Here is a 14344-nt window from a genome sequence, read left to right on the forward strand (position 1 = left end):
CATTTTTAGTTTAGTAATTAATTCAAGTGTGGGTCCCGATAAATCCCCAAAATTAGGGTTTCATGACACTAGGGTTTTCCAAACCCTAATTAGGGTTTCCAACCCAATACTATCCCATTACTAACATGATTGGACGTTCAGGTCAGTTAGGGCTTCATTGGGCCCATTAGGGTTTCATTAGGCTCACTAGGGTTTCATTAGTCGGGCACCACCCACTACCACCTCGGGTAGTGGTGGTCAATAGCGGCTCACGGCGGCGGCCACCACCTCGGGGTGGTGGTTATGATTTTTGTCTAGAAATTTTCCAAGCATCTCAAACGAATCCAAACACAAACAAGCACACCGCCACCCAACACGGCGGCTGGTGGCAGCAGGAGGCGGCAGCCACCACCTTACGGTGGTGGTTATGAGTTTTCTTTATTATACTATTCGCTAATTACAATATACAATGCTTTACTCCAGAAATAAACACACACACTAATATGTAAACACACACACAGCCACCCTTGTGGTGGCCGGCGGTGGTAGATGGTGGCAGCCACCACCTCACGGTGGTGGTGGTGGCCTTTCTCATGAAGTATGGCCATACGAACACTACCCATGACACACACACGCGGAATTAACACAATACAGCAGCATATACACCCGCCATGGCTGTCCTCGAGGCGGCAGCAGCGGCTGGAGCAGCGGCAACAACTCTTCAGCCGCTTGGAGCGGTGGTGGTGACGTAGCAGCAAACAGAACGGCCGGAGCAGCGGAAACAACTCTATGCGTCTACACCCGAGAACCACGACAGTGACAGCCACGTTTATGCTCCTCCGGCCTCTGTAACGTGATGGTGTCAATCTTGATGTTCTTCGTCGGCGGCGGCGGCAGCAATGCAACAGTGGAGTGGGTTGGCGGACGGCGACGGGCGAGACTGAGGCACTTCACCGGCGCAACGGGGAGCGGACGTCATGATGGCGAAGCAGCGGCTCTAATGGAACAGTGACATTCGGCCCTCCTCTTCACGATGATCTTGATCTATCCCGACGTGGAGAAGAACGAAGGTCGACAGCGGTTTCCCCTTGGCGGCCTTAGCTGATCGGAAAGATGAGAAGGGAGGTGGCGGCGGTTGAAGGTAAGAGGAGGGTATAAGGGTGGCGGTTGCACCTTTCTCTTAGGGTTAGGGTTAGGATGAGACTATAGAACAGTTAAATACCCGGCTCCATGCAAACTTATAACAAAAATGGCAGAACTGGTCCCTCCCATTCCCAATCTCTTCAAACAAAGTCCAATATTTACCATTTATACCCTGCCTTCTGAATTTCATTTCAAATCAAGTTCGAAGTTTACCTAACATCCCTCCATTTCAAAAATCCTTTCATGATAAGTCCAAATGATACCAAACACCCCCTGACTTCTAAAATCCTTGCAAAATAAATCCCGAGATTACCCTTTAACCCCCGAAACTAACATCCCGATAATTATTATTTGTTTTTGGGCTATAATAATCTAAAATAATAATAAAATTACTTCTCGGGGTTCCGGGTTTATTATTTAATCATTCTATTTTAAACGAGATGTTACACGACGAGCCGGGTTGTGAACCCTAACTCCTTTTCTGGTTGTGAGTAAAACCATTGAGTTTTGGAGATGACTAAGTGATTTGGACAAGATTAGGACTCGGAAGATGAAGAACTCGACGAGTCCAAGGAGGGACTCGACGAGTTGAAGCGATATGTCCCGATGTTATGACAGGAAGAACTCGACGAGTCTGGAAAGGGACTCGACGAGTTGACTTAGTTGACCACGAGTCTGAATTGTTCATGAACTCGCCGAGTTGGGAGATGACTCGACGAGTTGGGGTTTACTGGGAGTTGACCTTGACTTTGACCTTGACCAGGATGTTGACTTTGACCAGGGGTAAAATGGTCATTTTACCCTGAGAAGGATTATCAGATTTTGACTAAGTATTATTGTGATATTGATAGTCGGGGAGTCGTTGGAGCAACTATCAGATAATCCTCACTGCGAGTTTTTGCAGACAGCTTTGCGAGGTGAGTTTTCTCCAGTAGGAACGAGTCTAAGGCACCAAGGCCGGCCCGTTTAGATAGTAGAAGTTCCGGACTGCGGTTCGATGTTGGGCGGGGCCCGAAGTAGGTTTATATGTTTTCCGGATTCCGATCCGATGTCGGGGTGGTCCCGAGGAATGCTTGTATGCTTGATGTCTTTGTGATTCTTGCATGTGTTTGTTATGTGTTATGTGTTTCAGGCTTAGGTCCGATGTCGGGGCAAGCCCGAGGAATGTCTAGTTAATATGTTATGATAGTATGTTCCGGACTCCGGTCCGATGTCGGGGCGGTTCCCGAGGAATGTTAGTATGTTTCTGGATCTCGGTCCGATGTCGGGCGGGGCCCAAGGAATGTTTTCATGCTAGGGTTATGTGATTATGTTATATGTTGTTGATATGTATATGTATGCCGAGAACTGCTCGATGTCGGGCGGGGCTCGATGTCGGGCGAGGCCCGATGCCGAATAGGGTTCGATGTCGGGCGGGGCCCGATGCCGAGCTTTACTCGATATTGCAGGGGTGGGGCCCAAGATATGTTATGTGATATGTGTATGGTATGTGGTAGTTGGGGAGACTCACTAAGCTTCGTGCTTACAGTTTTCAGTTTTGGTTTCAGGTACTTTCACTAGCAAGGGGAAGGGCTCGGGATGATCACATGGCACACACCACAGTTTCAGCCTGGGATGTTTAGACTCTGATATTTTCTCATATGATTTTGATACAGTATTTGATACGATTTCTGAGATACATGATTTATGGTTTTCTTTATGATGATGGATGACTTATGGTTTTGTTATAAATGATTTTAAAAAGAATTTTTTGGTCTGTATTTTGGGATGTTTCATAGACCATCAGAGTAAAAGTCTGTATACCAAATTATGTTCCCAATTCCAAGAGTTCATCAATCGTCATTTCGTTCGACGATCCATATACCAAATCACTTCTCGTTTTGATGCTTGTTAAACTTTCTGATTGATGTAAATTCAATTTGAACATGGTCTCTGGTTTTGATCGCTTATTAAACTTAAAATTATTTTTTTGCATAAGTTGAATTTTTTATGTTGATAGATCGGAAATGGGTCGGGAAAAGCTCAATATCTAAAAGGGATGAGATTAAATTCCTTGCATCCATCAAGGATGGGAACAAGATTAGGCACTTGAGGATGGGGACAGGGATGGTAAACTCCGCTTGTCCCCGTCCCATTTCCATCCTTACTTGGGATGGTACAACACTACAACCGAATTACCACTTTAAGGTACAATCCTGTAAACACCCTATGAATTATATTATTTATTTTTTATAACATATACCTGTTGATTGACCTTATTATATATATAGTAGGCGAATACCCACGCGTTGCGTAGAATACAACAATATATTTGAAATATTTACAAATATATGTTTTTTTAATATATCAATGACATTGTTGTTAGCTCTTATATAATAAATCTTATAATAAGTTGGTAGAAACATTGTTTGTTTTGAATTATATGATGTGACATCCCTATTTTCACGGCCAGAAAAGACCGATTTTGTTTATGCTTTATAAAAATCAGAGTGCCTCTTTTAATAAAAACGTTGCAGAATTTGTTCCCAGAAAAACATGATAACTACGTTATCAAAGCATTTCCGAAGAAATGTATTTTTATCCATTTTAAAACATTTGGGATGTCATCGTCAATACATAAACATAAGCATAAACAGATCTTAAATTCATTTACACTAGTGTTCTACATCTCTTTTAAATCCCTCAGTGTAAAGTAGCTTCATATCGACACATGTGATACAAATAAGCTTCAGTGGGTCAGGTTGGGAAACCTGGTGAGTACATAGGGTTTTCAACCCACAATAATTTAATTATTATGTTTAAACATCAAACAATCAACCCAATTACCCATCCTCATTATCTTCCTTACTCTTAAGGATCTACCCTAAGAATCATCTATCATGCATTCGTTCATTTCGAAGCCCATTGCTTCCAGGGTTTATATGATAGGCACTAAGTCCATAGTTGTCAATGCTTGTTCGTAAAGCACTAATTCCATAGCTGTTAAAGTTCATTCATCGGGTACTAAATCCATAGCTACCAGTGTTCAGCTAATAGGTACTAAATCCATAGTTACCAACGTTTATTTAACAGGTACTAAGTCCATAGCTACCAACGTTTATCTAACAGGTACTAAGTCCATAGCTACCAATGTTTATTCGATAGGCACTAAGTCCATAGTTGCCGATGTTATTTGTTAGGCTGCCAATGTTCACTCGTATCATCTTTCATCTCTCATCATTCATCTATCCATGTTTTACCCAACATATTTGTAGATATAAAATACATATACTGTTTAAATTATTTAAAACATGTATAAAATCGTTCATCCAGCATATAAAGCAAGTATTCAAATAATATGCACACATAGCACGTAATTTATATAAAATACTTCATATCTATGTGTAAGATGAAAGTAACTATGCACTCACTTGTTAAAGTGATGATTCCAAACTCGGACAGCATTTCGCTTCTTAACAATATAATTTCCTTCGACGAAACCTAGTATTATTACCACTAGATTTTAGTCTAATATTTACCATGACTAATTATTAGTCTTAGCATTATTATTATTATATAAGTGTTTAAACAATATTTTCCAACCACTATGTACAGACAGGGGCCAGACATAAAACACCGGAGGGCAGGACCATTTTGGCATATAGCACTTCTGAAATCCAACAACCCTATGCGGCCCTTTAAACCAGATTCTCCGTACCGCGAATAGTTAAAAAGATATTATAACGACACTTATATAAGTCATAATAATAGCCCAAATATTTATTATAAGTTCATAATAGCATTACTAATTTTAAATATAAGCTATATTTAAAATAGGGTAAACATAACTTACTTACAAGGGGGTTTTTGCTAGGAGTCGGGCTCTGCAGGGACAGAACTTTGTCGCTGAATCTTTCTAAGAAAGATTCTTGCAGCGCTTCAGCGCTTACCTTACTATACTAAAACTACAGAAAGAGAAGTCGAATCACGAGGGACCGAAATGCTCGGGGGATAAGAAGGGAAAGACTCTTAAATCAAGAGAATGGTGCAAGAAATATGAGAGCTAGAGGCACTTATTTATAATGATTGAATTTTCAAAAAGTACCCTCCGTAGTTACTTAATGACCTTATAGTTATATAAATGACTAAACACCCTTTATAATACTATTTTAAATAGATTTAATGATATTTGTACTAAACTATTGTCGAAAGTACTCAACACTAGTCTTATAACGACTGCATCATCGATATCTTTCTAACGATATATACATATGTATATATATGTATACGTATATATGATTTACACTTTATTTTAATGCGTAAATATGCTATTAAAAATTATAACTCGTTCATACGAACTCCGTTTTTGACGTTCTTTATATCCACACGTAGCTATCGACGAGATCTACAACTTTCGTTTAGACTCCGTCGGCTAATTTTGAATTTATATTTTTGTCCATTTTTTTATAAAATTAAATGATTTTGCTAAAATCATAACTCTCTCGTACGGACTTCGTTTTTGACACTCTTTTTCTCAAAATTCCTATTTTAAGGAGTACTATGATTTTCATTTTGGTCGCATTATATAAAAGTCAACCATTCTCTTCGTAGCTTTTTACGTCATACATTCGTTGTGCGCGGCTGACTTTTATATCTTATAAAAATCATATCTAATTCATACGGATTCGGATTTCGACGAAATTTATATTTTCGGGATCGGGACGACGTATACTTCATAAATATATAATAATATATATGTTTTGGCGCACTTGTTTTTACGATTTACAGACGATTCGACTGATTTTTCTTATTTTATTATATTATAATAATCATGAAACATATAATATTCAAATAATTATTCTTTATTACGTCAATTAGGTTACAATTGTTAACTCTAACTATTACTTTGGTTAAGATTATTTATCCTAGATAATCTTTTATATATAAAAAAAATATTTTTAACGCTTATTATATCTTAATTGACAAGCCCGAATCTGCGGGTGTTACATATGATAATGTAGACATCTTTTAAAATTGTATAATCTTAATTGTTTCAATGACCTCTATATGCAGGTTACTCATGAATAAAATTAAATATAATATACGGTTTAATGATATTTATATTTGTTGTTATGATTAATTAATTTTAAAAAGTTTTTTTGTTTAAGATTTTAATTTATATATCATTGTAATTATTTAAAACATCAAACATTGTTTTTATTTTTAAAGTTAACAATATAATTTTGCTATATAATGTCACTTTTAACTAATGTTGTTGTAAGTTATTTAAAATAACGTATTTGTAAACTCTTAATTATTTTAATTTGGTTTAAGAAATTTAACTATTTTAAAATTTATTTGATGAATATTGTTAGTTTCTTTTATTGTAATTATTTAAAACAACAAACATTGTTTTTTGTTTTTAAAGATAACATTATAATTTTTTATATAATATTACTTTTAACTATTCTTATTGTAAGTTATTGTTAAGCTACTTATTTGAAAATTCCAAAAAATAGTTTCATGGTTTTTTTTTTTGTTAATTTAGGATTACAATTTATGTTTTAACACTATAACTTATAGCTTTTAACTATTTATAAAATAGTCTCTCGATTTTTTTCAAGTTTAACTGAAATTTTGATTTAAGTTAACCGTTTAAAACATTACATTGAAATTAACAATTTAACTATTTTGCATAAAATCATAAATTATACAAAAGGTTGTGACTTTAAAATGACAATTGTTCACATACGACAACATATCTAAACTAATAAATTAACTATAATATGTTTAAAAGTTAAAGTCATAATTTTATAAATAGAAGTAAAATATGATATTTTAATATTGTAGTTTAGTTACTTTATGATTAGAATTTAGTTTTTGCATTAATTTAATATTATTAACCAAATTATAATAATTATTAGAAAGAAATTGAAAAGTAATGAAGGTTTCAAATGCATGTGGTGCAAGTATATATATATATATATATATATATATATATATATATATATATATATATATATATATATATATAGGGAAGAGTTATTTGGAAAACAAAAAATCCCTAAAAAACCCTAAAAATCATAAAAATGCATAAAAAAATACTTAGAGATCACAAAACTTTTTTTTTAATTTTTTTATAGAAAAATCGTAGCTTTTAGTATAAAATCGCTGAAAAAAAAATCATTTTTTTTATAAAAAAAATTGGTTTTTTTTTCAAAAAAAATTTGAACGATTTTATACTAAAAGCTGCGATTTTTTCATAAAAGAAGTCAAAAAAAAGTTTTGTGATCTCTAAGTATTTTTTTTAGGCATTTTTTTTTTATTTTTAGGGTTTTTTGTTTTCCATAGAACCTAAACATATATATATATATATATATATATATATATATATATATATATATATATATATATATATATATATATATAATTTTTCTTTCTTTTGATTTGATTTGATCCTATTAGAATAGCTTTTACACTATGCATCTATATTCATTCATTTAATCTTCGTTACATATCATACGAAGCATCAAATCCTACACTTTACCCTAACATAAAAAAAAAAAAAAAAAAAAAAAAAAAAAAAAAAAAAAAAAAAAACCAATCATAATATGTAATGTAAAGCTATGACGTCGTATTGACTAATATATTATGTAATATAGTTATATAAATGATACTTTATTTACCATGAAATGGACCATTTTCAAGATTAAAAGACCCACCCCATGTGTTGTCTTATTGGACATAACCGAAAAAGACAGTCCTTTGAATTTAAATTTTAAAAGCAAAGACTTTGTGTCAGCACGAGAAATAGTTAAGGAGCCAAAATTCAAAGAATCTCAACTATTTAACCTTTTTATCAAGATTTTAGAAACCCCCTTTTCATGGTGTCATTTCACTACTAGAGGAGTCGAAATTGGATAATGTCAAAAAACTACAATTCTAGTACCCGTTGAAATGGGTCATGCCAGATTTGTAAATTCTTTTTTGAATTCTATATATATTAAAATAATAATGTAATACTAATAATATTGTACAACAAAAAAACAATTTCTACTTATTTTACTTGTATTCTTTTAAACTGCTTTTTTAATTATTATTTTAAAGATAAAATACAATCAAAACCAACCTGTCTATAGGCTATAAAATATAATGGATCCAAATTATCATCACAACACAAATATGGGTTTTAAGTATATTCACAATTTGAAATGAAATTACCACCTCTCATGGTAAATTCTTTTTCCCAAATAAAAAATAGTTGAATTAGAGGCAATAATGTTTTAATCACCTGTCCTTTATGTAACATTATTTATACATTACTGTGGATTTCATAGTTTTTATACAAAGCAAGTGATCTCCTTACACAAAACACACATATACTAACAATAAGCCTTTTTCAGCCTCAATTAAACCCTTCTTCCTTTGAGCCTGAGCCGCTGACCCCACCCGAGCCGTGACTTTGAACTCTCAACGGGTGCCTGGAACCCAACATCTTCCACGGTCCCAACGGTCTTAGACAGACGCCTTTTACTCACCTCTTCTACCAAAGATCTATGGAGCAGTTGACTTCTCATGTCAACCAATGACCGGTTTCTTGTTAGCTGGGGTCTAGCACCTGGGCTAGCTTTAGATGTTGAAGCTTTATGAGAGTCAACCGTGACAATTGACCGTTTTTCATGGTTTTTTGAAGCTTCGTCTTCATGACTGAACCTAGTAGAGTTGTGGGTCCCGTTTTTAGGGCTATATTCGTTGTGATCTTCGGGTGAAACGTAACTCAAATTTGAATATGTTCCTGAAACTAATGACCCTTGAGAACTTGTGTCATCAAATAAGTGATCTGCAAGACCATATGTTTTTGTGGTAGCATTTTAGATCATAAAGATGGTTCTGATATGTACGTTTGTTACACATGACGGGACAAGCTTTGTAAGAACATCTACAATTCATAATCCTTTTAAAAAGGTTTCTTTTGTTATATTTTCTACTAACTTTATCTAACAAATACTTATGTTTTTAATTTTTTAAACTTCTTTTTATAAATAATTAAACTGTTTTACAAAACCATCTATTTGAAATGTTTTAGAAAACCCCTTCTAAGCACGAATCATGTTTGATATCGGTGGCATTTTGATCAAATATGTAATTATTAAAATGAAAAACCCACAAAAATTATAATATGATCGTAATAGTTTTGAAGGCGCTCCAAATTTGGAGAGTATGAATGAAATATAAGGTTTAAAAGATTAGTCTATGTGATTGTAATAATTTACCATATAGTGAAAGTCTTTCTCTAGAGGTTTGTGTTTTTTATTCATACTCGCCCAATTATTTAACAAATACTTATCTTTATAAAAAAATTCAACTTCAGTTTATAAACAATTAAACTGTTTTACAAAACCATCTATTTGAAATGTCTTAAAAAAACCCCTCTAGCCTTTCGTTTTAAGCACGAGTCATGTGATATCTGTGGCATTTTGATCAAATATGTAATTATTAAAATGAAAAACCCACAAAAACTATAATATGATCGTAATAGTTTTGAAGGCGCTCTAAATTTGGAGTGTGAATGAATTATAAGGTTTGAAAGATTAGTCTATGTTATTGTAATAATTTATCATATAGTGAATTTCTTTCTCTAGAGGCTTGTGTTTTTTATTCGGTATTTGGAGTTTTCCACGTATATTCTTTTGTTCTAATTTCTCTATTATTTGTCGGTGGGAGGCTTGATAGGGATCTTTGCGACCCTTTTCCTAACACTCTAAAACTATCTTTGTCTCGCCTTTTTTGGGTATGACAAAAAAATGCAATTTTTGTCTTAATGACATTAATCTTAGTTCCAATCCAATGCATGCAAAATATCATACATGCCGTCATGTTCATGTTCTGTCCTGTTCAGTGTAACAAACGGGTCATAAAGATTTATTACTGACGCTAACGGGCAGTTGAAGATTTTTTTATCATTGCCCGTTCGCATTATAAAGCATACCTTGCAACCAATCACCACTCGATGCCATTCCATCCGTCTGGCGGGAATCCGTCATCCCGGAGAATGATAATTGAGACGATGAGGAAGAAGATAGAGATCGGAATGGATGGTTGTGATCATCATCTTCATCATGATTGAGATTAAGGATATGTGTATGTTGATCACTATTCCAAGTGGGTACAAGAGCGGAAATTTCTCCCTCAATCATATCGGCAATGTCCAAAGGCTCCCAATATGTGATCTCAAGCTCCTTAACCATTTCAGACGCCACCTCATCCGCTGTATCGTGTAATATATCAAACGGGAAGTACACGTTTCTCACAGAACCTACATACACAATAATCAATCAAAACGATGCATTTTTTCATTATTATTTATTCCAGTTGTTAAATTACAACGATGCATTTTTAATAATTCTTGTCATTTTGTTTGCTTTTGTAAATTTTCAAATATTTATGATTATAACTTTTATAAAGCTTAATAATAACATATTATAACGAAACTGTGTTTTAAGGATCATCCTTGCAAGAAATTAAATATTATAATTCACTTAATAATGTCTAGACTACTAAATTACAAAAACCCTCCTTACGGTTTATCACTTTTTATCGAAATCGTCCATTGGTTTCATATGTTGCATTTTCCCTCCCTAAAACAATATTTCATCATTCTTTTAGCCCCTGAACCGTCTAACTTAAAGGCCCAACCATCAAATCTTTGATAAAAATACCTTTTTGCCCTTTCTCCTCATGAATCTATTGATGCTTAAGATAAAATGAAGTTGAAAAGGATGGTGAAAATTACCTTCTCTATCTGCAATTTGCACCCGAAGAATAATGGTATCATCATCCGGATTCAATTTCCCAGCAATTGACATGTTGGTTCGTGGCGGATTCCCACCCAAACTCAGCTTCTCAATTTCAATCTCATCATTCATAAACGGTTTCTGATGAACATATTTAGATACCGATAACAACCCGACTTCATCCATTGCTAGAAACGGATCAAGCATTAGATCTTTAGCAGACAACCTATTTGAAACATTCACCAAACACTTTCCAATGAAGCATTGAGCTTCTAGATCTTTCACTTTATAGAATGCCCGTGGAAGTTTGCCCTGAAATAGATTATAAACCCATGGACGTGAGTTTTTTAATTTATTTTTATACAAAATTTATTACTTATGTAATCAAAATCGGAATCATACCGATGTTACTTTCTTGTAAATTTGTGCAGGATTTGTACATTCGCTGTATGGATATTCATGAGTTAGCATTTCTAATACACACATTCCGAATGAGTAGACATCAACTAATTCATTATAGTTTTCATCATAAAGCTCGGGTGCCATGAACTCTGGTGTGCCTGATATAATTTCACATGTTAATATGTTTTTTTTTAGCATAAATAAGTTGAAATTAACCCATATCTTAATATTTGTATCTATAGAGATGTACCAATGATTGTATGTGCTCTAAAAGAGCCACGAAGAATAGCTGCAAGGCCAAGATCACCAATCTTTACTTGACTCAAATGCCCATTTACAAAAATATTGTCACATTTAAGGTCTCTATGGATCACAGGAGGGTCATGCCCATGAAGATAAATCAGGCCCGAGAGAATCTGGCGGGCCCAAATCTTTATGGCCCGGATATCCACTTTATTATATTTCTTCCTGTATCTGAACATTCATACATACACATAAAGAATTAGCAAAAGAAGGAAAATGTATTGATAATTAGTGTGATAAAGAAAAGATTACTCTTTGAGGGTTCCTGAAGTGAACAATTCAGTAATGAAATTAAAGGTTCTTCGATCCACATCAATCCATGAGGTGTAGAATTTGATGATTGAATCATGATTGAGGGTGCCAAGAAGGTGAACCTCTGAGTAGAGACGTTTTAAGTCTTCAGGAGATCTGAGCAAGTTGTTAAGCTTCACTTGGCCCCACGCAACTTCCATTCCAAGAACTTCATCAATGGCTTTGTATACAGTTTTCATTGCACCTTTTCCAAGAACTTCCTTAAACTGCTCATAAAAAATATAAATAAAAATTTAAAAATCACTGTGAATCAAGAAACCAAAAGACCATTGTCATCATACATGGTCTGTGCAGGGTATGCACGTGCATGCTCTGAAAAGAAATTTGCAGTGTAAACAAATAAAAACAAAAAAAAACCTCTGCCACTAGTTTCTCTATCATTTACAGATCAATTTAAACCACCAAATTGTTCAACGATCATCAAGATTAGATTATTTTCTCATATGCAAGAGTTTTAAGTCCAAAAAGGCCATTCATTTTATAAAGATTGCATCAAAATTTCATTTTGCGGCATCAAATAACATCAAAGATGACTACTTTCATCATTCTTCCTAAAGGAATCAAACGTAAAAATCCTCAATGGATTAGAACTCCATTTTGGAATTCCATTTCTAAAATCTTTATAGAAGCCCATCACATGATGAAATTCCACATAATCAAATTCTAGGGCTTAAAATTCACCACTACTTTAACAATCAAAAGAAACAATTGCAAGAATGACCCATCAAAGTAGTCATCATACCCGACCATATCGACCAGTTGGGTCGGTCTCAACATAGCGATGACGAGCATCTTCATCACCAGAAGGAGATCCTGATTTGGGATTAAGCATGGCTGCAGCTTTTCTTGACCCCAAAAGTTGCTTAAGAAACTATATAATATAAAGTTGAAGAAGATACGTGTATTAATGTAAGAATATGAAACCAGAGGAGAACAGAGAAAAAAAGACGAGCACCCACTATCTAAATAAAGATTTTTAGGGTTTTTACCGTCATTATTTTTCACAGAAGAAGACACCAAACATGAGCCAAAAATGACGATTGCAGTTAATCTGCTGCAGTATCCAAGAATCAGCCATATTCATCTCTACTACCTTTGACAAGTCGTTGTTTTTTAACGTCTTAATTAAAGAATTCATGCTAGTAAACCTCTGATTTTGGGTGAAGTAAAAATTACGAAGGTTGAGGAATTTGAACAAGTGGGTCTAGGTTTGAATTGACAAGGGAATATTTATGAAAAATGTTTGTGGGTAATCCAGAGGAATTGGACTCTTGTGTGAGTCAAAACTCAAAAAGTTTCAAGAATGGAGATGAAGGTGAGAGACAAGTGACGACGATAAGGATCTTTGAGCTTTAGGATCTGTGGCCATACTTAGTTGGAGCCACGCGTGAGTGGGGGTGGGGTTGGGTGGGTTGATAAGACAAAAGGAGAAGGAAGAAGTGCTTCTTGTTGTTGACTACCGATTGAATGGCTGGAAGCTTTCCTTCAAGGGCTAATATTCAAAAGTTATATGAATAGTCCTTCAAGTTTAGAAAACTATGAATTATAAGACATTAAGAAAAAGGGTGCCAAATGAAAGTCCATAGTTTCCAAAATTTCATAAAACGTAGTTAACGCAATGTAGGGATGAATATTTTAACCGAAAAATAGAACCGGAATTGGTTAGTGGTATTCGGTCCGGTTTTTGATTTTTAGTTTACGGCTTATTTGGTTTTCAATTCCAGTCTAGTTCGGACCAATTCTGGTTTCGAACACCTTCTTAGATAACACACTTTTTAGTAGAACCGGAACCGCTTAGTAGTATTTGGTCTGGTGATGAACTTACTCAAATAGATTTTTTAGAAATGGTTCTTTCGATAAACTATGTGATTCTTGTTCCAAGGAAAAACATTCTAGATTACCCTTTTTGCATAGTAGTATTAAAACCAATAATTTTTTTGAGCTTTTACATTGTGACATTTGGCGTAAATATCGTGTTCCATCTCTATCTGGTGCAAGTTATTTTTTAACCATAGTTAATGATTTTAGTAGAGTTGTCTAGGTTTCCTTTTTACAATTCAAGCATGAAGCCAACAATTGCCTAATAAGTTTTCACAACATGATAAAAACTCAATTCGGAAAAACTATTCAAAGAATTCATAGTGATAATGGTGGTGAATTCACTTCAAACGACATGCAAAGATTTTACAACGGACATGTGATTTTAATTGAAACTACTTGTCCACACACCCCACAACAAAATGGAGTTGTGGAAAGAAAACATAGACATTTGCTTGAAACTTCTACAGTTGTAATGTTCAAAGCCAATTTACCAAAATAATTATGGGGAGAATCTATTTTAACAACAACTTTTATCATCAATCAATTCCTTCAAAGGTTATCAAAAATGTAACCCTTTTTCAGGTTCCTTTCAGTCAGAAATCTGATTATGA

General features: G+C 34.3%; 1 protein-coding gene across 2 annotated transcripts; it reads right to left on the reverse strand.

Annotated features, from left to right (window-relative positions):
* Positions 1-8380: 8380 nt before the first annotated feature.
* WNK4 (WNK family serine/threonine-protein kinase 4) lies at positions 8381-13303 on the reverse strand. 2 transcript variants are annotated; one of them, XM_079049695.1, is made up of 8 exons: positions 12902-13303; positions 12655-12783; positions 11853-12118; positions 11548-11771; positions 11298-11455; positions 10895-11207; positions 10091-10417; positions 8381-8896 (listed from the first exon to the last, which is right to left on the reverse strand). In XM_079049695.1, the coding sequence occupies exons 1-8, from the start codon at positions 12905-12907 to the stop codon at positions 8511-8513; spliced, it is 1809 nt and encodes a 602-aa protein (XP_078905821.1). In that variant the 5' UTR covers positions 12908-13303; the 3' UTR covers positions 8381-8510. The 2 variants fall into 2 exon arrangements, with proteins under 2 accessions (XP_078905821.1, XP_078905820.1); XM_079049694.1 differs by having other exon boundaries at positions 8381-8941; positions 12902-13301.
* Positions 13304-14344: the final 1041 nt, after the last annotated feature.

Source organism: Lactuca virosa, chromosome 5 (assembly GCF_052849685.1).
Source record: "Lactuca virosa cultivar CGN04683 chromosome 5, Lactuca_virosa_CGN04683_v6, whole genome shotgun sequence".
Taxonomy (NCBI): domain Eukaryota; kingdom Viridiplantae; phylum Streptophyta; class Magnoliopsida; order Asterales; family Asteraceae; genus Lactuca; species Lactuca virosa.

What these genes read in the sequence shown, in the direction of transcription:
- WNK4 (XM_079049694.1), bottom strand. An exon ending in CAACTGGTCGATATGGTCGG is followed by an intron (nt 12,119 to 12,654) that starts GTATGATGACTA and finishes TTTTATGAGCAG; the next exon opens with TTTAAGGAAGTTCTTGGAAA. An exon ending in GCAAATTGCAGATAGAGAAG is followed by an intron (nt 10,418 to 10,894) that starts GTAATTTTCACC and finishes TTGTGTATGTAG; the next exon opens with GTTCTGTGAGAAACGTGTAC.